This window comes from Sciurus vulgaris (assembly GCF_902686455.1).
Source record: "Sciurus vulgaris genome assembly, chromosome: 1".
Taxonomy (NCBI): Eukaryota; Metazoa; Chordata; class Mammalia; order Rodentia; family Sciuridae; genus Sciurus; species Sciurus vulgaris.
In genome coordinates this window covers 41,695,038-41,719,744 of record NC_136461.1, presented here as the reverse complement: position 1 = coordinate 41,719,744, position 24,707 = coordinate 41,695,038, and the positions used below count along the sequence as shown (strand labels likewise).

Below are 24,707 nucleotides of genomic sequence, written 5' to 3'. Positions count from 1 at the left end.
ATTTTGATGGTCAGGAGTTTAAAATTATCATGCATTCCAGTTTGTCTTTTTTTTCTTTTGTTGCCTGTGCCTTTAGTGTCATATCTAAGAAATCATCACTACACCTAGTGTCATGAGGATTTTTCCTTCTTTTCTAAGAGTTTTATAGTTTTGGGTCTTAACGTTTTGGTCATGGATCTGTTCTGAGTTAATTTTTGAGTAAGGTGTAGGGTATGATGGAAAGTCATTCTTTTGCATTTTGGTATTCAGTTTCCCAGGAACATTTGTTGAAAAGACTATCCTTTCCCCATTTTATGACCTTGGCACCCTGATCAAGAAATCTTTTTTTTTTTTTTTTTTGGGTGCTGGGGATTGAACCTATGGCCTTGTGCATGCAAGGCGAGCACTCTACCAGCTGAGCTATATCCCCAGTCCCAAGAAATCATTTGAGGGGCTGGGAATACGGTTCAGTGGTGCTATGCTTGCCAGCGTGCATGATGCCCTGGGTCAATCCCTAGTACTGGAGGTGGGGAGACAAGAAGAAAAGAAATCATTTGACCATATGTGTGAGGCTTTATTTCTGGGCCATTCTATTTCATTGGTCTGTGTGACTGTCTTTATGCCAGAATCATACTATTCTGATTGCTGTAGCTCTTTAGTAAGTTTTGAAACTAGGAAATGTGAGTCTTCCAGCATTGCTTTTCAAGATTGTTTTTGCTATTTGGGGGTCCCTTGAGATTTCATGTGAAATTTAGGGTTGATTTTTCTATTTCTGTTAAAAAAAAAAACTCATTGGAATTTTGATAGGGATTGCACTGATTCTGTAGGATACCTTAGGGAAATATGGACACTTTGACAATGTTAAGTCTTCCAATGTATGAACATAGAATGTTTGCCTCTTTTAGTTTCTGTCAGCAATGTTTTATAGTTTTCTTTTTATGAGTGAGTCTTCCACTTCTTTGGTTGCAACAGTTTTTATTTTTATTTTTTATTTTTTTGAGGGTATTGTAAATGGAATTGTTTTCTTAATTTCCTTTCAGGTTGTTCATTGTGTATGTTTAGAAATGCAGTTGATTTTTGCATGTTGAGTTGGTATCCTGCTGCTTTGCTGAATGCATTTTTTTCTTATCATGTGGGTATGTAAATTTTAGGGTTTCTACATATAAAGTTATATCATCTGCAAAGAAGGATATAGGCATCCTTGCCTTGCTCCTGCTTTAAATCTTTCACCATTGATATTAGCTATGAGTTTTTAATATATGGCTTTTGCTATGTTGAGGTCTTTAAGTTTTAGTTTGTTGAGTGTTTTTGCCACAAAAGGGTATTGAATTTTGTGAGATACATTTTCTGTATCAGTTGAGATCATCATGTGAGTTTTTATCCACTTCATTCTGTCAATAAGGCATAATTACATTGATCACTTTTGTATGTTGAACCATCCTTGCATTTCAAGACTAAATCTCACTTGGTCATGGTATACAGTTCTTTTTTTTTTTTTTTTTTTTTTTTTTTTTTTTTTTTTGGTGGAAGGCATTGGGGATTGAACTCAGGGGCACTTAACCACTGAGTCACATCCCCAACTCTATATTGTATTTTATTTAGAGACAGGGTATGAGTTACTTAGAGCCTTGCTTTTGCTGAAGCTGGCTTTGAACTCTTGATTCTCCTGCCTTCGTGTTCAGCTTATTTTATTTATTTATTTATTTATTTATTTATTTATTTATTTATATTTTGAAACAGGGTCTTACTAAGTCATTTAGTACCTCACTCAGTTGCTGAGGCTGTCCTCAAACTTGAGATCCTCCTGCCTTCACTTCCCGAGTTGCTCTTACTGGTATGCACCGTCATGCCCAGCTTGTATAGTTCTTCTAAATTTGATTTAGAAGTATTTTGTTGAAGGTTTAATGAAGTTTTTAAACAGGAGAATAAAGTGTAGCAGTATGGAGAATGAGATGAAAATCTGAATATTGAAAATGGGAGATTAAATAGAAGACTTTTTGCCTCTAGGACAAATTTTCCTAGCCTAAAGTAATTCTTCCTGGAATTCATCAGGAATTCACCATCAAGCACAGCCCCAAATAGGATTAGGGACTTTCTCACCTCAGATGCCATTTATACTGTATGGAGAGCTCTTTCCCCAGAAATGTAAACGTCTCACTCTTTCACTTCATTCAGGTCTCTGTTGAAGTGTTATGTGTTCAGAATGGCCTTCTTTTGTCTGCACTGTTCTGAAACAGTGCCTCCTTCCCATCATTCTGTAGCCTTGTACCCAGTTCTATTTTTTTCTTATACCACTACCTGACATGATACCTGTTTGTCTATTATATTTTCCTCTTAGCTAGAATGTAAGTTACATAGGGACAGGGATTTTATTGGTAATATTTGTGTCAGAGGATAGTATAAGAATATCAGGAGGATATAAAGATGATAAATGATATCAGGTGAAAATATTTGATGGAATATTTTAAAGGAAGTAGCATAGGTGTATTCATAGCATTGATAGAAAAATATGTTCCTTGATTCTTTTATGTTTTCATTTTCCTGAAACTCTGGCAATATAACTCAGAGCATTTTGTGGTAATTCCATATATATATATAGACATAATTTTGTAGCATGTGTATAATGTCTTCTTTTTTTCATTAAGTATGTTGCTATTAATCCTTTGAGTGAATCCTAAAACATAGTCCTGAAAACTTAGATACTTATCCAAGCCTTAGATTATAATTAAGAGTTGCAGAAATGGTCTCAGAAACTTAAAAAATGAGGTTGACTAATTCACTACATTTGATAATTCTGTCCCTGAAGTAAGCTTTACTTGTGTTAAAACTGAACATGGTAACAATGAGTGAAATTAGGAATGGACCAGGGTCTTTGTTTAACTATATTTGGGGAAGGAGGGAGGCAGTTAGTTTTGGTTATATATCTGATGGGAGCTCTATGTCTTGACTAAAAATTGTTAACAGAAAGTTCCTGTGTTATAACAGCAAATAAAAGAAATGAAATGATGTTATGTTAAAAAATGGAGGTAGTAGAATGTGAGATTGTGGGTGATTTTTCTTTTTTTTTGTATTTTCCTGTTTTATGAAATTTTGCAATTAGCATTTTTTAATCACCTGAAAAATAATTGATAAAAGTCATTGTGCATATGTAATATAGTCCTTCTTAGCTCCTTCGTTTAGTTTGACTTTCAGAGTTTTAGGAGAATAGAGGTCCTTTTTTGACCATTTTGCCAACATTGGATAAAATGACAGAATAATCAATTGTAAATAGTAGGCAGTGTATCAAATATGATAGTGGAGTTTTCCTAGGACTATTTGACCTGAGACCATCTGTGTTGATCAGATATGATTGAAGACCTGCTGTACCTTAAGAAAGTCTATCTTTTTGCCTACAACAAAATCATCAGCTGTTTAACTTATGATGACTTTGACATGGAATTTCAGAATTTATGCAAATAGTACAGTAGAAAATTTTTTTAAAAAATTAAGCTGCATGTGGTGGCACATGCCTGTAATCTCAGTGCCTCTGGAGGCTGAGGCAGGAGGATCTCAAGTTCAAAGCCAACCTCAGCAAAAGTGAGGTACTAAGCAACTTAGTGAGACCCTGCCTCTAAATAAAATACAAAATAGGGCTGGGAATGTGGCTCAATGGTTGAGTGTCCCTGAGTTCAATCTCTGATACTCCCCCCACAATAAATAAATAAATAAATGAATGAATGAATGAATGAATGAATAAATAAATAAAATCTTTCCACAGCACCTCTCATTCCTTATATCCTGCCTCACAAAAGCAGAAGTATCTGTGCCTCTTGTTGACTTCCGTATTGTAGGTGCCTTATATATGATGCATAGAAGGTGAATATTTTACTTATTACTTCTTCCTTCCTAAATATAAGGACATTAAACTAAAAACTTTTTTGTTATTGTTGTGAAATATTACACTACTAGGAAAAACAGGAAGAGAGTGAACTTCGTTCTCTGCCACCTCCTTCCCCTGCCCACTTGGCTGCTTTAAGTATTGCAGTTGTTGAATTAGCAAAAGAACAAGGAATAACAGATGATGACCTCAGAGTACGTCAGGAAATTGTGAAGGAAATGTCAAAGGTTATAACAACATTTTTACCAGGTACAAACTTTTTATATTTAATTTTTAAGATCAAAAAACAATGTGCTTCCTCTTGAACTAAGGTAAATTTATGATTTTCCTTCTTAAAAGTACATGAATTTGTTTTATGAATAACTTTTTGTGAGAAAGATATTTCAAAAAAGAATTGAGAATTTAACGGCATAATTTTGTAATGAGAAAAATGATTTTAAAAATGCCAAATATTGATAATTTCTTAGTGATCACCTGTTTTATATTATTTTCCCAGTATTATTGTTTTATGAATGGACTTTTTAAAAAGTTGTATTATTTCCAGTATAAATATTGTTGTAAGTCACTGAATAAAATTCCTATTGACTGATGGTAGGAAAAAATTAATTTAAGGAAGGACCTTAGAGAAAGGTTTTTTTGGTGCAAGAGGGTATCAGGTCAGTTTTATTTTGGACATTTATCTGTGGACTATTTCCTTAGCCAATACCATTGGTTTGTTTTTTGTTTTTTTTTTGCATTAATTTTTGGTTTAAATGTATATTGTAAGTAAAGACTCATTTCTTACCATCAAAAGGTCTTTTGGACAGTTGATAAATTAAATAGATCCATTGTGAGATTCATAAGAAATAATAGAAAATTAAAATTAAAAAATAGAAAAAGATTATTTCCTTCTGTTTTTTGTCATAAATAATACATTGAATCCTAATTGAAATTATGTATAAAATAATTCAATATTATTATGGGAATAGACATGAATTTTTATGATTTTAATGACTTGAATGACTTTCTGACATTTTGCAAGTTTGAGAAGTAGATTTTTATATATACAACTGAGTATAAACTTTTAAGAAATAAAACCACCTATCTAATCAGTACCAACCACACACATTATTTTCATCTTGCGCTCTGGTGAGATCCTTTAAAAATGTACCTTGTTACATTACAGTTTTCCTTCTTTCTTTCTTTTTTTTTTTTTTTTTTTTTTTTTTGATAGTCTGAGAAAGATGTATGTGGGTAGTGTACGCAGTGGTGTTTTTATTTATTTTGTTCTGTCAACTCTTGAGAGCTACAAAGTGTTTTGTTTTAGATTCGTAACATCAATTGACGGTTTCACTTTGTATTTTTAAAAAACATTTGCACTGAATGCCTATGATCCTTTCCCTAAAGTGCCATCTCTTATATTTATAAAAGTATCTAAAAATAAATAAATGTAGTTCGTGACATTATAACTGTAGCTAGGTTAGTACATTTGGTACTGTTGTATATTGAATGATAAACATATTCTCAGCCATTCCTAAATAAACTTTAACTGAAATTTCATTTGAACACTGAACTTTTATGAGTAAATTCTCTGTCCCCACTCTATACCTGTATCCCAAAATTAGGAAATATTTTTATTATTTTATAGATATTAGAAAGGGTGCCATTCTTATATAAACTTTGTATTAGAAATGAAAGACACAGAATTGAAGTATACGCATTTTTCTTCTGTTTTTTAGAACTCCCATATTTGTACATAGTTTCATGATTTCATTTTTTTCCCTTTATTACAGAATGTTCACTTAGGTTGTATGGCTCATCTCTGACTAGGTTTGCTCTAAAAAGTAGTGATGTTAATATAGATATAAAATTTCCTCCCAAGGTAAGTACTCAAAAAGAACCTTTCCTGTTAATCTTAACAGTACTATGTAATTTTAACAGATAATTTTTTTAGAGAAGGGGTAAAGGAGTATAAAACTCTGGCTTGTAGTGTGTTTCTATGATTAAACAGTGCTTTTGGAAATTATTGTTAAGTTTCAGACATTAGAGGAGGTAAAAAAATATATATGGGATGGGGGGAAAGGAAGCAGCAGAGGAAGACAATAAAAGGGCAAGGGCTTTTATTTGAATATCATAAATAGTTATTACTTCTGAAGCACTGTAGAAAGTGAAGAATTTTGAAACCAGACATCTGGGTTCAAATATTGACTGCAAAGAGCATGTTACTACTTGACTTTGGGTCTGAGTTTCCTCATTTCAAAAACAGGGATAATAGCTTTTATATTAAATTATTTATATATAATGACTTAAACACTACTGTTGGAAATTTCTTCTTCCCTCTCCCTTCCCCTCGCATATATTCATTCATATAGATATATAGTCTGGTACACAATGGATACTTTGGATTAGTAGCTGTTATCATTAGTGACGACGTCAATATTGGTTAGCATTGCTAATAACATTGCTTATTTATTGACATAAAACATTTAGAATAATCAAAATTATATGTTTGAAAATTTTAAATGTTTTTGCTCAAGGAAGTTTGATTTTGGTGAAAACTTGGTTTTAAAATTTTTAACCTGATGTATTTACAACTAATTTGTGATTATTAAAGACTTTTAAATAGTAACAAAGTATCCTTTAAGCATTTGATAAGCTTGTTATAGTAAATGGTACTTTATTCTAAGCGTTTTGGCCATGCTTCCAGTTGTCTTTGTACTATTAAGTTCTTACTTTAATAAATAGTCATTAAAGTAAAGTTGTTTCTTTTTCACTTGTTTTTGCTGTAGAATTTTAGAACCTTTTCTTGGTGTGAGAACCCATTAATTTTAGGAGTGTTTCTAGAATATTAGTGCTACATTTATTATATTCTATTTCTTTAAAAAAGATTTATTGACATAAGTGAGATGTAGGGATAGCTTAGTGGTAGGGTCTAGCATGTGCTAGGCCCTGGATTTGATCCCCAGCACCCTACCTCCAAAGTTTGTTGAACATAAAAGTAAAAACAGTATTCTGTTTTCATATTTTAAAATACAGGACATAATTTTATTTAAATGTTATTCTTTAATGAAGTTGAGTTTTCTCTAATGTTCTGTTACTTGTACTGTGAAATTAATGTATTGATTTAAGTTTAAATTTTTTAGATGAATCATCCAGATCTTTTGATACAAGTGCTTGGAATCTTAAAAAATAATGGTGAGTTTCTTTTTCTTCTTTTTAAATTTGTCTTTTTAAAGGTATATGCAATGTGTTGGTTATATATAGGTAACCAAATTAAAACTAAAACTGCCAGCATGTTTGAGTCACTCTTATATATGGATTGATGAATATGTCTTTTTATATATTTGTTTAATTGGTGTACCAGAAAATATAATTTACCAATTTCTATGTCGGAGGTACCACATTAAAATTGATATAGAAAAAGCTGCTGCATTTTAGGTAATTAAAAAAAAAAAAATACTAGCTTTGAATATAGTAGGTTTCCCTTATCTGCAGTTTTATTTTCCATGGGTTTGCCTTCTTTGATTATGGTTAACTTGCAGTCAAACATGATCTGCATATTAAGTGGAACATTCTAAAAATAACAATTCATAAGTTTTAAATCTAGTGCTATTTTGAGTAACTATATCCACCCATTAGTTACTTAGTGGCTGTCTTGGTTATTAGTTTATCACCTGTTGCAGTAACTTGCACCCAAGAGAGTCTGCATTCATATAACTTTTATTATAGTATATTGCGATAATTGTTCTATTTTGTAATTAGTTATTATTGCTAATCTATTATTGTGACTGATTTATAAATTACACTGTCAGAGGAATGTGTGGGAAAAAAAGCATAGTATTTATAAGGTTTAGTACTATGTGTGGTTTCAGATATTCACTGGGGGTTTTAAAAAGTACTCCCTGCAGATAGATAAGGGAGGGACTACTGTGTTATGGGCATTTCATGTGTAAAGACAAGAAAACCTATAATAATTAGGAGGTTATTGATGAAGGAAGGTTAAGGAGAGACTTGGAATAAAAATGTGTGCATGCATTGGATATATATGTTTTTCCCACTGAAAACAATTATATTAATTTGATAATTTGTTACATCAACTGAATCATACCAATTTTATGTGTGCCTTTTCCATCTAGATTGCTTTTGTTGAGGTCATTTGATATAGGTAAAAACACTTCTAAGTAAAATTTAAAAACAATACTCGTGTCTCAAACCAAGCCCAAATTATATATTATAGTCTAGTAGATTATTTTCTTGGTTTTTATTTACTGCTTTTGTTTTGTTTGTTTTTGTTTTCTGACTTTGGTGCTGGAACCCGGATCCTTTTGCATTCTAGGTAAACACTACCACTGAGAAACACCTATAGCGCCTGTTTTTCTTATTATTAAGTAAATGCTTAAGAGCTCAGGATCCAGGTCCAGACTTGCCAGGCTCAAAGTTTAATTGTGCCACTTCTTCGTTGTTTGCCTTTTGGCAATTTATTTCAGTGTTAATACTTCAGTTTTCTCAGCACTTAAATGGCAGTATCTTTTTTGGTGAAGTTGTTGAGAACATGAAATGGATTAAACCATAGCTTAGAAAAGTGCCTGGTGTACAATAACCTATTTTTAACCTTTTGTTGTAGCAGCTGCTGTTATTATATTAAATTTTATGAATCAAAAGTACCTGGAATAACACCTAAAAAATATTTTTAAAAAAGTACTTGGCAGAAATTATTTTTTTATTTTTATTTTTTTCTGATACTGGGGATTGACTTCAGGAGCACTTAACCACTGAGCCACATTCCCAGCCCTTTTTTGTATGTCATTTGGAGAAAGGGCCTTGCTGAGTTGCTTAAGGCCTCCTTAAGTTGCTAAAGCTAGTTTTGAAATCACAGTCCACTGACCTCAGCCTCCTGAGCCACTGGGATTTACAGGTGTGTGCCACTGTACCTGGTGGAAATTAGTTTTTAAAGAGTTTGGTATAGTTTATCCTGTAAAGGTATTTTAATGTATTTTTTTTGTTACTAAATGTTTTTAATTACACAAAAACTTAAAAGGATATTGCAGATAAGAGATAGCTTTATCTCTGGAGAGTGCTAACCTATTATAAATAATAAATAATAAATGTTTAAAGTATATTTTTTCTACTAAAATACATGAGTAGATCATCTTAAGTCATATAATTCAAGTTTATAAAACCCAGTCTTGATTTTAAAATCTATTCAGTTATGTCTTCCTTTATATTTTCATTATATCCTCTAGAGATCTTAGGACTTGTTTCTGTATTTATGTTTCAAACCCCTTATTGACCTCTTTGTTTCTTCCTCCTTGTCACATGCATAATGAAATTTCTGATATACAGTTCTTAAGCACGTTTTTTAAATTAATTATTCCAACAAGTACTACTGAAAGTCTTTCTTTGAATTTGAAATGAAATAATGGTAATCCATCTATCTTTACTTGAATTAGACATTTATGGTATGGGGCCTACCATGGAGGTATAGAAAAAGACTTACGGAAGGAGGTGGAAAGGTACTTCATTGTGTTAGTCCAGTGTTAGGAGCTTTGATTAGGCAGACCATTCATACATTAACAGGCCAGCAGAGTTAGCTTGTACTTACACAGGTTAATTAACATGAACTAAGCTGTTAAAGCACCATGGGTCTTCATTTTGTGATTCCTGTGGAAATAGCCCTCAGAAGTAAGTAGTGTCCTTTCTTTGCTATATCTCTGAAGTTTTAACAACTTTATATACTTACTTGGAAATATTCAAACTTTTAGGGATGTTAAGACCTTTCCTCTTAAGGTGATTGTAATTTTCGGACAGTATTTGGGACTATACCTGTGGTTTGTGATATACAGCAAATGACACCAAGAGAGGTAAGAGATTCTGTTGGGTTGATGCTCATAATGAGAAGAGTGAATTATCCCACAGAAGCAATAAGAGTGATTTTTAGAAGGAAACTTTTACTTAATGTTTACTATAGAATAAATACTTTAGAGATGTTGACATTAGCTTACTTTTTTTTTTTCTCTTATTAGTATTATATGTAGATGTGGAATCTGATTTTCACGCTAAAGTTCCTGTTGTGATGTGCAAAGATCAGAAAAGGTTGGTAACAATGAAGGGAAAATAAAATATTAAGAAAACCAAAAACCAACAACCAGATTTGTAGTGAACATCTCCAAGAGAAGATTTTTGTTTTATATTTCTCCAGGGATTAATATGATTACACTGTTTCTATTAATTAAAAATAACAAGCTTACCAAATGCATGTGAGCAAGAAGTAGAATTACCAGACACTGGAAAATAAAACACTCTAGGCAAAACTTTTATTTTTTTTTTCTCAAGATTTATTAGCTCACCTAACAATATTAAGCACTTATTTATATGTAGGTACTGCATTATTCTAGGGATACAGCCTCTTCTTAAGAAAGAGCCTCTTGTTAAGAATCTTACTGTGGGACTGGACTTGTGGCTCAGTGATGGAGTGCTTGCCTCACGTGTGAGGCATTGTGAGGCACTTGGTTCGATCCTCAGGACCACATATAAATAAATGAATAAAATAAGGGTCCATCAACAACTAAAAAAAGAAAAAGAATCTTACTGTGTATTAGAATCTAGTTTTAGTTCACTGAAATGAATGAGTCATTGAAGACTTTCTCATCAGATGGGGTTCTATAGGACTGAGAGGGCAAAGTGCCTTTGAAAAAGGAAGCTGAAATAATGCTATTGGAGGTGAATGTGGATGACATGAAAATAATACAGAAATAGTATTTTTTAATTGATTATTAACTTATTTTTCTTACATTTTAAGATTGTTATATTTCCTTATTCAATCTAGAATTGTCTCCTCTGGAGATCTAGTTTACCTTATTTATTTATTTTTTTCTTTTTCCTTTCCTTTTCCTTTTCCTTTTTCTTCTTTCCTTCTTTCCTCCTTCACTCCCTCCTTCCTTCCTAACCCAGGGGTGCTGTATCATTGATCTGTATCCCCAGCCCTATTTTATTTTTTATTTTGATACAGGGTCTCACTAAATTGTTGAGGGTCGTACTCAATTGCCGAGGCTGACCTCAAACTTGAAATCCTCCTATCTCAGCTCCTAAGTTATTGGGATTACACTTTTCACCACTGCACCTGGCTCTCCTTCCTTATTTCTTAAATTAGAAAATTGAGGCTGGGAGGGGTTAAGCATTTGTCCAGATTCATATCACTTAGGGGAAAACCAGAAATGAAGTAGAGGCAATCTGCTTTCTAGTGTTTTCTTTCACATGTATTAAATTGCTTCTGCATGGCAGTTTCAGATTCATTTTTATCTGTGTCCCCAAAATATCTCCAGTACACTTGTTTCATCTGATTTAAGGTGACTCCTATTTTCATTTACATATAACTTGTGGGCTAATAAATTAGTAAATCTGTCTAATATTTTTTTGGCATGGGGGATTGAATCCAGGGTATTTTGCATGCTAAGTAAGCACTCTACCAATGAGCTATGTTGCTACCCCTTTTTAAAATTTATTTTGAAAACAGGGTCTTGCTAAGTTGCCCAGGCTCACCTCAACTTTATAATCCTCCTTCTCCCACCTCCTCAGTATTTGGAATTACAGGCATGAGACAGCATGCACAGTGATCTTGATGGCTGATCTTTAATCTGAAAATAACATACCAGTAAAATAATGAAAGTTTGGATAGGAAAAGATAGAGTCAAGAAGTGTAGCTAGTCAGTTCAGTATTTTATCTTTTGTTTATATCAGTTCAAAGCAAAAAGAATGAACTAGGAAGTATGTTGTGCTACTTTGTTACTTTGCCATTGAAGAGACAATGTCCTTTCTGTTTTATCAATCAAATTTTGGTGATTTTTTATTTTGGGGTGGTGGTACCAGGATTGAACCTAGGGGCACTTAAACACTGAGCCACTGAGCCCTTTTTATTTATTACTTTTCTAAATTTTGAGACAGGCCTTGCTAAGTTGCTTAGGGCCTCACTAAGTTGCTGAGACTGGCTTTGAATTTGTAATTCTCCTGCCTCATCCTCCTGAACTGCTGGGATTATAGGCATGCACCACCATACCTGGTAAATTTTGGTGATTCTTTCTTTTTTAGTTGTTGATGGACCTTTGTTTTATTTATTTGTGTGTGGTGCTGAGAATTGAACCCAGTGCCTGACACGTGCTAGCCAAGCACTCTACCACTGAGCAACAACCCTGCCCAGTTTGGTGATTCTTAATGTTCCTTTTGGAATTTATTTTTCATGAACTTAAATACTAAGTGAGGTTTTGTTTCTAAAGGGCACAAGATTAAAAACATCCTACTCTAATTTATATAGAACTTAGTAATGATATATATAGTTTTCAGTTACCTTTAATTTTATGATAACATTTGTTTTTACTATAACTTTTAGAAATTAAAATATGGTAGCTAAAAAGTGTAACCACAGGATTTGAAGTATTCTGCTTTTTAGGACATTAATACAGTAAAATTTGGTTTTTTTTTTTCTCTTTCACAGTGGTTTACTTTGTAGAGTGAGTGCAGGAAACGATATGGCATGTCTCACTACTGATTTACTTGCTGCTCTTGGCAAAATGGAACCTGTCTTTATTCCCTTGGTGTTAGCCTTTCGATACTGGGCTAAGGTAAGTGGAATGGAAAGAAAAGAACCTAATCTTCAAAATAAGACAGGCTTTTCCTTATACTGAAGTGAAACATAAATCATAATGTGGGACAAAATAGTTATCTGTGCCAGACAAAAGTGGTGTGACTAACTCCAATTTATGGGAGAATAAAGTTTTTGTAGACATAAATTTAATTTATAAATAAGGCAATAAAGATTAACAACAATGATAGTAAAAGAGAGCAGTTATAATGATATAATGTAATGAAAGTTATTTAAAACTTATATGAGTTTAAAAAATTTTTTATTTGTGCTACTGGGACTTGGACCCAGGGGCACCTGTGAGGCAAGTGCTCTACCACTGGTATCCCCTGTTCTTTTCAAAAATTTTTATTTTGAAATGGGGTAAGTTGCCCAGGCTGGTCTCACATTTGTGATCCTCTTACCTTAGCCTCCCAAGTAATTGGAATTATGAATGTGTGTCACTGTGCCTGACAAAACCAATGCGTTTTTTTATTTCTAGAATTTTTTTGTATAATATTTTTTGATCACCATTGACTGTGGGTAACTAAAACTGTGGAAAGTGAAACTGTGGCTTGGGGGATACAGCATATACTTATTGGTGTATGTAGAATTTTTAATGGCATACTTTATTCTTATCTTAATATATGAGGCTCAAGTTTTCATTCATATTATAAGTTAAAATTATAAGGTTTTAAGATATGGTATATCAGTTAAGATTCTACTATTGGTATATTAGTTTTTCCAATCTTTGTCTCAGGGCATTCTCTTTTCCCTAAATCATTAATCATGTGCTGCAATTTCTGATTGGGCAATAGCTGAGGATTAGTTATCCAAGGTTCCTAAATTAGAATTAATTTGTATTTCTAAATGCTTTAGTTACCTTATGTTGATTTCTTTGGTGTGGGGGTAGGAAGGGAGCGGTAATTGCCAGTATCAATCCAGATGTCCAGACAGAGATTAGTGATCACTTATTAGAATAATAATGAGTAAATTCTAGTGAGGCCCTAAGCAATTTATTAAGCCTTGCTCTCAAAAATAAAAAAATAAAAAGGGCTGGGAATATGGCTCAGTGATGAAGCACCTTTGTGTTAAGTCCCTGGTACTTAAATAAATAAATATTCTTTGCATTCCAGTAATAGTACATTATAGTCAAGTTTCCTGACTCTGAGGGTATTTTTTGTGATTAATATAAGAATTGATTTTTTTAGAATACTTGACATCTAGAAAACTCAACACTGAAAAAATGACCCAGTCAGTATATGGGCAAAGGAACTAAACAGACACTTCTTAAAAGAAGAAATGCAAATGGTTAACAAAAACATGAAAAATGTTCAACATCTCTAACAATTTAGAGAAATGCAAATTAAATCAACTCTGAGATTTCATCTTCTTCCAGTCAGAATGGCAATTATCAAGAATACAAATAACAGTAAATGTTGGTAAGGATATGGGGAAAAAGGTATACTCATACATTGTTGGTGGAACTCCTGATTGATGCAACCACTCTGGAAAGCAGTGTGGAGATTCCTCAAAAAACTAGGAATGGAACCACCATATGACCCAGCTATCCCTCTCCTCAGTCTATATCCAAAAGAGTTAAAATCAACATACTACAGTGATGCAGCCACATCACAATTTGCAATAGCTGGGCTATGGAACCAACCTAGATGCCCTTCAAGAGAAGAATGGATAAAGAAAATGTGGTATATATAGACAAGCGGAGTATTACTCAGCCATAAAAAAGAATGACTTTATGGTATTTACTGGTAAATGGATGGAACTGGAGACTCATGCTAAATGAGATGGGATATATGGCCTGCACTGACTCATGCTAAATGAAATAGGCCAGTCCCAAAAAGTCAAAGGTCAAATGTTTTCTTTAATATACAAAAGCTAATCCAAAATAAGGGGGGTAGGGAATAGAAGAAAGATCAGTGAAGAAGACAAAGGAGAATGAAGGGAAGGGAAGAGGAATGGGATAGGGAAAGACAGTGGAATGAAGTTGACCCAACATGCCTATGTACATAATATGAATATACTACAGTGAATCACACCTTCATGTACATCCACTGGACACTAATTTAAAAAAGGAAAAACTATGTCAGTAGCAGAAAGATCATGAGATTACATTTGATTATATTCTGGCTCTCTTTTTAAAGTACTTACATTCTTTGTGTTTCAGTAATAGGAAACAATCCATTATAATCAAGTTACCGGACTCTGAGCTATGATTAATGTAAAAACTGCATTTTTTTTTTTTTTCAGTAGTATTTGGTATCTAAAAGAAAAAGTGACCCTTGAATTTTAAGGGCTTTCTCTTAAGCTTCCTTAATCTTGTTGTTCTGTGGGATGTCTGATGTGTTAAAAAAAAAAAAAATCCATTGACAGTTTTTATATGATCTTTCAGGTGCAAAAAGGAAGACAGAAGTGGTGAGGTGAAGTGAGTGTGGGTGAAAGTTGTAGGAGTTAAGGTCAATTTCTGAGGTGAAAAATTTTGGATATATTAATGGCAGTAAGAAAACAGAAAGGGTTTAAAAGGAATTTTTGGTTAAAATAAAGACTATTTACAAAACAAACATTCTATACAGAGAATTGCTTTGACATGGTTCACTATGATTTTGTATACTGTTTTGGAAGTTTTAGAAAATGCAGTGAAAGAGGGAAATGTCAGTATTTGAAAAATTATAAAAATTATAAAAATATCCTTTTGTTCATAATATAATTGTATATCTAGAAAACCCTAGTAAATAACTACTAGGATTAGCTATGCATGGTGGTGAATGCCTGTACTCCTAGCCACTCAGGAGACAAGGCAGGAGGATTGCAAATTCAAAGCCAGCCTCAGCAACTTATTAAGACCCTGGCTCAACAAAACAAACAAATAAACAAAGGGCTGGGAGTGTGGCTCAGTGGCTAAGTGCCCCTGGGTTCAATCCCTGGTGTACCAAAAAAACAAAAAACAAACAACTAGGATTAATAAGTGAATTTGGTATGATTATTAAATCCAAGATAAGTACACAAAAATAAATAGGTTTTCTCTGCTATAAAACATGATAGAATGAAAACAAGGATAAGTATTACCTTGATGACAGTAACAGAAGTTTTAAAATACTAAGAAATAATTTTAATAAGAAAGTTACAGGAAGAAATGTTATTGAATGGTAAAAAAAAAAAAAAAAATTATCCTGAAGAAATCTGTCCGTTCAGCAAACATTTGTTAGAGGCCTGTGTGCCCTAAGACATTGTTCCAGTGGGTGGGAACACTATCTAACAAAGCATACAAAGCCTTGCTGTTATGGATCTTACATACTTTTGGAAGAATCAGATAGTACACAAATGCATAAGTAATGTAATATCTGGTAGAGTTTACTGCTCTAAAAATGAGATGATATAATAAAAGAGTGATATTATTCTGGATGGTTATGGAAAATTTCTTTGAGAAATTGATAATTAAGTTCAAACCAGCCATGTTAAAATCTGATGGAATAGCCTTCACAGGATAGCTAATGCAGAGCCTTTAAGATGGGAATGATCTTTCAGGTGCAAAAAGGAAGACAGAAGTGGTGAGGTGAAGTGAGTGTGGGTGAAAGTTGTAGGAGTTAAGGTCAATTTCTGAGGTGAAAAATTTTGGATATATTAATGGCAGTAAGAAAACAGCATACAACTTGATGTGATTTATGTTTGTAAAGATCACTCTAGGGTTAAAGAACAGAAACAGAGTCCAGTGGACAGTCTGTTTTGATATATTGGCCAGAGATCATGATAATTTGTGCTAGGTTAGAGTAGATATGCAGGAAATTAGGGAGAGGTGGTCTAAATTTTGGAAATAGGACTTGCAGATGTATTGGATGTGAAAGTTGAGGGAATATGAGTAATTGACAACTCCTAAGTTTATGGAAAATTTAGATACCAAGTTTTTGAATAGGGTGATGGTATGCCTTAAATGTAAAAAAAAAGTGCTTTAATTAATTTTCATATGTACAGTGTTTCCAATTAGAATTATTAGTGGGGTAAAGAGCATAATAAAAATGAAGAATAACTATCTGAGAGTAGCCAAAAGAATTCAAAAAGAGGAATGATAAAGGGGAACCTAATATATCACTATAAATCTGCTTGAGTAAATACCATTGGCATAGTAATAGATAATAAATTGGTGGAACACAGTAGAATGCCCTGAAGTAGATCCTATGTATATAAGATTTTGGTAATGAAAGAAGAGATTTTATTTCAGTGTTGAAATTATAATGATTTAATAAAGGGTGGCAAGTCACAACTGTATCTTTCTGGAAGAAAATAATGTTTGATCCTTAGCATACAAAATGGAAAAATAAATTCCACTTAAATGAAGTTTTTAAAATTTAGAAGACAATTTAGGAGTGTGTGTATGTAAACTGTGGGTTTGGGAGAACTTTTTGCCATGATAGGATAACTAGAAGTTATGCACTAAATAATGCTAAAAGAAAAACAGTAGATTGAGGAAAAATAGCATATTTTAAGTGATCAGCAATTAAGGGTTTTTGTCTACAAGTAAACATACATAGTGTACGAAAATAGAAGAACTGACAAAAGATTTAATAGGTAATTCAGAAAACTTTAAATCCAAATGATTAATAAACATGAAAATTGCATAATTTTTCTCTTAAGGTTAAGGACATGCAAATTGAAGTAACTGCTAAATATTGCATCTCATCTGTCCCATCCACAATTTTTAAGTTGATAATCGTGTTGGAAGGAGTGTGTTCACTCATGTTAATGAAAACAACAGAAATACTTTTTTTTTTAAATATCTTTTTTAGATGTTGATGGACCTTTATTTTATTCATTTATTTATATGTGGTGCTGAGAGTCGAACCCAGGGCCTCACACATATGCTAGGCAAGTGCTCTACCACTGAGCCACAACCCCAGGCCCCAGAAATTATTATAGTGATATTGGAGAGTAACCCTATGGTAATTAAAATACATGACATATTTTAAAATTCAGCAAACATATTCCTGGGAACATAACTAATTGAAATATGCACCAGCATTTGGGAACTATGTGTAAAGATAAATATTGTGCCACTGTTTGAAGTGACACAAATTCAAAAGTGTATGAATGTCCTTGAGTGGAGGAACTGTTGAGTAGTTATCTAGATCATAAACTGAAGTTTAACCATTTAAAAGAATGTGTTAGATTTATGCTGACTTAGATGAACTTTCTTGATGCATTCTTAAGAAGAGTAAAATAGTGGATGCTGATCCATAGTGGGGGTGGATAAGGAAGAATGAAGGAACTTTGGATTGTACAGAGGGGAGTCAGGGAGGAGTTGGGTTTGTGGGGAAGGGCAGGATGGTAGATTGTGAGATAGACATTATTACCCTGTATACATGTATGAAAAGAATTTTTTTAAAAAAATCACTGTCAGAAAAAGAAGATAATGTAATAAATGAATAAAAGTTTAAAAAAATGAATAATTTTATTTTTGACTTTGGGGTTCTGCAAAAAAGAAAAAAAAAGTAATATACAGGGAGATGTCTGTAATTGCTATTTTAGTAAAACCAACAAAAACCCACAAAATTCTCCCTATATTTATGTAAACATAGGTATGCATATGTATTTGCATATGGTAATTTGAGTATAGAAAAAGACATGAAAGATTACATAGAAGGTTGTTAATGCTAAAACAGAAGTAGAGGGGAGAAAATTAAAAAAAAAATCTTTAAAAGGTGTCCATAACAAAAGCATCATATATAATATGATTCTGTTTAACTGAAATATGTATATACATTTATATATGTGGAGAAATAAGTGAAAAGAAGATAGTCACTAACACATTACTGACTTATTTCATGGTGATGAGATTTCAGATTATTTCTTAGATTTTTTTCATTGTTGTTTGAACTTCTTAGTGATCAAGGTAGAAAAAACAAGCTACTTTTTTATTGTGTAAGTTGAAGAACACAAAATGCTAATATTTTTTCCTCTTTGATTTTGCAGTTGTGCTATATTGACTCCCAAACTGATGGTGGAATTCCTTCTTACTGTTTTGCTTTAATGGTGATGTTTTTTCTACAACAAAGAAAACCCCCTCTTCTTCCTTGCTTACTTGGAAGTTGGGTAAGCTTCAGTGTGTGACATGTATGTGCATGTATATGGATAGTTTGCTCTTGCAGAGTGCTCTACTCAAACATTTTAAGCTGGAATTCTGGTTTGTCTGTTTGTCCATCTTTTTTACTTTTTATTTTTAATAATTTTTCCACTACCAATTTGGAATGCCTTTTTATATAGATTGAAGGCTTTGACCCAAAAAGAATGGATGACTTTCAGCTGAAGGGCATAGTAGAAGAGAAGTTTGTGAAGTGGGAATATAATTCAAGTAGTGCAACTGAGAAAAACTCAATTGCTGAGGAAAACAAAGCTAAGGCAGACCAACCAAAAGATGATACCAAGAAGACAGAAACAGACAACCAAAGTAATGCCATGAAGGAAAAACATGGCAAAGTAAGCTGTTTTTGTTTTTTGTTTTTGGCTTTTCTATCTGTAGAATTTGTGATAACTTCAATTGAAGCTATTTGAATAGTAGATTCACTGACCTTGAGCAAGCCTCTTGGCCTCATTTTCCTCATCTATAAAGTGAGGGGTTGATCTGGTTTAGTTTTTTAGTACTGAGATTCTCTAATGAATTTATACCTCATTTTGGAAGATTTGTATTGTTTGAATCATGTTGTTATCAAGGTTATTCTTTGTATCTTTTTTTTTCATTTAAACAAAGAAAATTTCCTTTAGTAGTTTGACTCTGACCAAAACTTCAGTATATGGGAATTTTGCTGCCAGATTGGGTGGAGAAATAAGCCCCTTTGCTTTATGAGGGGATGGCTTGCTTATTTAATCATTCAACTTTGATTTATTAAGGACCTACTATGTGCCAGGCATTATCTTGAGTGCTAGAAAATTGAAGGTAAACATTTAAGAACTTCTGTCTTCCAGAAGTCTGTATCTACAATCTCTGGATTTTAGGCTCCTCAGCAGAGCATTATTATAGAAGTTTGAACATTTCTGGAAATCATTGTTCTAACTGTACTGAATTATTTATGGTTCCCTGGATATACTTCTTAATTCCATTCATCTCTCCTACTTTCCTAGACCATTCTATTCTATTCTCAAACCACCAGTATTCTCAGCCCCTTATGTCACTGAGAAAACTGAAGGAATCGGAAGAGAACTTCTACACACTCACCATTATCACTTATCATCTATAGTCACATATTCTGCCTAGGTGCCTGCTTTCATAATGGAACTTCCAGTGTTTTAATCTAGTGTATTCAATCCCATATCTTTTTTATTCCAGAATATTACTCCAGCAGTGTTCCCTTTTCCTCCTAAATTACCAGTTTTTCATTCTCTGTTAAATCAAACATGCTTTTAATTCTACCATTTTAAAGAAAAATCTTGACATCACTTCCCTCCCAGCTATACTTTTGCTCCACTTTGCCATAAAACTTCTTGAATTATCTGTATCCACTATTTCCAATTTTTCTTTCTCCCTAACATGTAAGTCTGCCAAAACTCAACGTCATTAATGTCAGTCATCTTCACTTTGCTAATCCGATGGTCATTTCTCAATTTTTATCTTCTTTGCACTTATTAGCAACATTTGCCAGTTGATTACTTCCTTCTTCTCAGAAAAGTTTCCTCATTTGGCTTTCCAGGCATTACACCTGTAGCTAGTTATTTCTTTTCAGTCTCCTTTCTTGGTTCCTCCTTTTTTCTTCTTGAATTTTTTAATGTTGAAGTATTACAGGGCTTGGGCCATATTCCTTTTTTTTTTCCCTGTGTGTCTACATTTCTGGTATAATCATATCCAATCCTTGGATTTTAAATATCATCTGTATAATGATGACTCCTAAATTTAAATCTCTAGCTGGACCTCTTTCTCAAACTCCATAATTGTACATCCAACTGCCCATATAGTGTGTCTGCTTTGGTGTCTTAAACTTAATGTGTGTAAAATGAACTCCTGTCCTTTTCCTTAAATTTGTTCCATATGCAGATTTCCCAGCTCAGTTGCTGGTACTCCATCCATTGAGTTGAAGCCTTTGAGTGCTGGACACAGTGGCACATGCCTATAACCCCAGTGACTGAGGAGGCAAAGGCAGGAGGATCACAAGTTAAAGCCAGCCTCAGCAACTTAGCAGGGACTTAGTGAGGCCCTCTCTCAAAATAAAAAATAAAAGGGGCTGGGGACCTAGCTCAGTGGTAAAAGTTCCCCTGCATTCAAACCATAGTATCAAAACCAAACAAGAAAACCTTGAAGTCACTCCTCTCTTCCTTTCATACCCCATATCAAGTCTGTTAGGAAATTCGGGCATCTCTACTTCAAAATATATCTGGAATTTGATCACCTGTCACTACTTCCACTGTTAACTTCCTGTTGCAGCCATCATCATTTCTGGCTTGGATTATTTCTGTAGTCTCCTCTAGCAGTTTTCCCTGCAGTCTACCCTTTTCCTTTACTTTAAACACAAAAATCTGAATGGTGGTTCTGAAAAATCAAGTCAGGTCATACCCCTCCTACTTTTTATACTAAAAATGCTTTAGTTGCTCCTCATTTCACTTATAGAAAAGGCAGACAGTTCTTGCTGTATAGCTTTTTGTTTTCTTCTTCTACTCTTAATCTATCACACTAACTTTAATGGTTTTCTCTTTAAAGGCAGTCACACTTTTACTTTGCGTATGTTTATTCTATTTGTTCCTCATTCTTAGAACATGTATACCTTCTTATTAGTTTATGCCTTCTCAGCAGATCTGATTTTGACCATTGAACTTGACATTGTGACTTCTCTTGGTCCCATGTTCCTATTCCTTTTATCTTAACTTTTCCCCCGTAGCTCTTACCTTCTCTGCTCTTTTCTTCTAAGTTACTTATGTAATTTACTTATTAAGTATGTTTGTCTTTTCCTAGAAAATAGACTTGATTAGGATCAAGGATCTAGGGTTTTTTCCCTAAGATATATTCTAAGTACCTAGTATATTGCCTGGTACATAGTCAGGACTCAACAAATAGTTATAGAATTGAATGCGTGAATGATTGTTTCATGCCATTATACTGCATAGTGATCACTTTTCACCAGTCTTCATCTATCTCATTCCTTTGGATTTCAGATATTACTTCTTCTGTTATGATCTATCAGATTTAGAGTTCTATCTTAGCATGTAGCCTAACCTTTACTGTAATTGTTAAATTGACTCTCTCTGTTCTAGTAGCCTAAGAAGTAGGACCTCATCTTATCTGAGTGGCAGTATAGTAAAATGATGGACAACATGGATTCAGTAGCCAGGTGGTCTTGAGTCAGATTCTTGCCTTAGAGTATCTGGTGCATAGAATCGTATTATAGTATATGTGCCACTCTTAGAAGCGAATTGGTTTCATAGTGCATGGCAAGCGTCATGTATAAGTGTGAACTCTCATTTTTATTCCAGGGAATAGTATGTTCTAAAGAAATGTGTCTGAATGAAGGAACTTTTTGAAAGTCAGGATATTTACTTAGATTTGAAAGGCAATTATTGAGTAGCTATAGTAGTTATTCAGTGGTTTGCTACCTTGGCTGTACATGAGAATCACTTTAAGAAGCTTTAAAAATCCTAGTGTCTGGTATAATAACCCAGATCAGTTAAATCAGACTCTTCGGAGTGGGAATGGTGTCAAATTCAGACATTAGTGTACATCAATGCTCACTAGATCATTCAAATGTGTAGTTAAAGTTGAGAATCATTGGTTTAATTAAAAGAAAATAAAATTCCTAGGAATCAGTAAACTGGGACTCAAACTGGTTGATTTTTGACAAATTACTATTTCAGTCCTTAGTTTTTAAAAACAATTTCTGAGGTCTTTTCTAACTGAAAAGTCATTGATTTCATAGTTTTGTGAAGCCTAAATGAAAATTATTTTTTATCTTTCAGTCTCCCTTAACATTGGAAACACCAAATCAGGTATCCTTGGGACAGTTATGGCTAGAGCTGCTAAAATTTTACACACTGGATTTTGCTTTGGAGGAATATGTCATATGTGTACGAATACAAGATATTTTAACGAGAGAGAACAAAAACTGGCCTAAAAGGCGAATAGCAATTGAAGGTGAGATGATGTGTTGTACTTAATTTGGAGACTTTTTTTTTTTTTTTTTTTGGTGCCACCTGTCATCCGATCAACTATTATATTTTTATCCCTTGACTGAGATAAAGAACAATTGATTTTGACAAACAAGGTTCTATATTATATCCCCCAAACATTAATTTTACCTTGGCAAGAGATGAAAATTATTAATTGGTCCTGAAGTTTGAAAAATTTCATTTAATGAGACTGTGTAGGGTGGCATAGTGGCATAGCTTCTTTTTCTCATAATTTCATCACTGAAACTATAATTAATGAATTGATCTTCTCAGTTATCCTCTTATTAGTTACTTTTTGTTATCTTCTCTCTGTTTCCTTTTAGCCTTTTCTTTTGTGGAAGAAACAAAGGAAAAGATGTTGCTATTTTTCTTCTATTCGAACCATCTTTGGGATTATAGATTAGAAAAACCTTGGGAAAAAGTGCTCTGCTGACAATTTAACAGTTAAACTCTATTTGTATAAGCTTGGAAATGTAGTTTGTTAGTAGAGACAAGTTACTGACCATTTTCTTTTTTACTAGATCCATTTTCAGTCAAGAGGAATGTTGCACGGAGCTTAAACAGCCAGCTTGTTTATGAATATGTTGTGGAGAGATTCAGGGCAGCTTATCGGTATTTTGCCTGTCCTCAGAGGAAGGGTGGAAATAAGACTACAATGGATTTCAAGAAAAAAGAGAAGGGGAAAGTAAGCAATAAGAAACCAGTGAAGTCTGACAATGTGGCAACCAACTGTTGCAGTCTGCTTGGGGAAAGCACAGAAAAAATAAATACAGAAAGAGGTCAACCTGATAAACATGATGAAATGGAAGGTACATCACAGAGATGTATTATTAACAATGACAGTTTGTTGGTAAATGAACTAGATTTGGCTAACCATGAACAGGAATCTTCATCTCTTTCTGTGGATGCCAATCAAGGCAGTGATTTAGAGCCAAAATCAGTTAAGAAACAAAATGACTTAGCGCCTTCAGAAACTTGTTTAAAAAAGGAGTTCAGCCAATGTAATTGCATTGGGTTGCCTGACCCAGATGAATCTGTTGGAACAGACTGCAGGTCAAATATAGAAGCAGAAAGTTCACATCAGATTTTGTGCACCGACATATCTGCTACCTCTTGCAACTGCAAAGCTACAGAAGTTGCTTCTGACCTTAATGATGATGATAACCTCCCCTCCCAGGAATTACATTATGTGTTTGATAAGTTTATTTTAACCTCTGGCAAGGTAGGATACAGTTTGTAAACAGTCTGTAAGATTTTGCGATATATCTTTGTCTTTTTTTTTTTTTCTTTGTGGTACTGGGGATTGAACCCAGGGACTTCATGCTCTGTCCACTGAGCTATGTCCCTACCCCTGACTTCGTATTTCTTTATAGTTTTTAGATTTAGGAGTGTAAAAATGTCTTCTGTGGTAATGACTATTGTCTTGGAATGATTTTGGTGTGTATTTGTCTTTTACTTTCTACACTTTCCCTATAGTTGCTTTTAAATGGCATCTGTAAAGCACCAAGAGATTTTAGCACTCTAGTTGTTTTTCTTCACTTTCTCATACATAAAAGTATTCATCCTATTTTATGAAAATCAATTTAGCACCATATATTTTGTTTTGCTTATTTTTATACATATGCTTATTTTTCTTCTAAAAAGAATGAAAGATTTAAAATTCTATCTATATTTTATTTTAAAGTGTTTTTTTTGTTTGTCTTTTTTTGGTAGAGGAGAGAACATAAATATACTAAAGGTAGACAAAGCAAAATAAGATCAGGAACCAAAAAAATGAAGAATTCAGATTCTGTTGCTGCCATTGAGTTCTTTCAGATTTTGTATTAACCCTTATGAATTATGGGGATCCTAACTTTTCTACTTTTATTTTTATGTATATATTTTTCCAGTGCTGGGGATCAAACATGGCCATGCACATGCTAGGCAAGTTCTCTACCATGGAGATATATCCCAATCCCACTTTTCTACTTTTAAAGTGGAAGAGTCTGAACTTTAACTATTGAAAGTGTAGAAAATACTCTAGTGAACCAGGCTTGATGGTCATGCCTATAATCCCAGCTACTTGGGAGTGTGAGGCAGGGAGGATCATGAGTTTGAGGTCAG

The 24,707-nt window shown here is 33.4% G+C and overlaps 1 protein-coding gene across 8 annotated transcripts in view; it reads left to right on the top strand.

Moving 5' to 3' along the window:
- TUT4 (terminal uridylyl transferase 4) overlaps positions 1 to 24,707 on the top strand; it is a 119,076-nt gene that overhangs the window by 45,866 nt on the left and 48,503 nt on the right. For all 8 annotated transcript variants that reach the window (XM_079141988.1, XM_079141986.1, XM_079141987.1 and 5 more), the window contains exons 5-13: positions 3,928 to 4,105; positions 5,629 to 5,717; positions 6,979 to 7,030; positions 9,859 to 9,928; positions 12,324 to 12,450; positions 18,432 to 18,551; positions 18,723 to 18,935; positions 22,395 to 22,569; positions 23,126 to 23,826. In XM_079141988.1, coding sequence (XP_078998114.1) covers positions 3,928 to 4,105; positions 5,629 to 5,717; positions 6,979 to 7,030; positions 9,859 to 9,928; positions 12,324 to 12,450; positions 18,432 to 18,551; positions 18,723 to 18,935; positions 22,395 to 22,569; positions 23,126 to 23,826 — 1,725 coding nt within the window. The remainder of the gene's footprint in view (positions 1 to 3,927; positions 4,106 to 5,628; positions 5,718 to 6,978; positions 7,031 to 9,858; positions 9,929 to 12,323; positions 12,451 to 18,431; positions 18,552 to 18,722; positions 18,936 to 22,394; positions 22,570 to 23,125; positions 23,827 to 24,707) is intronic.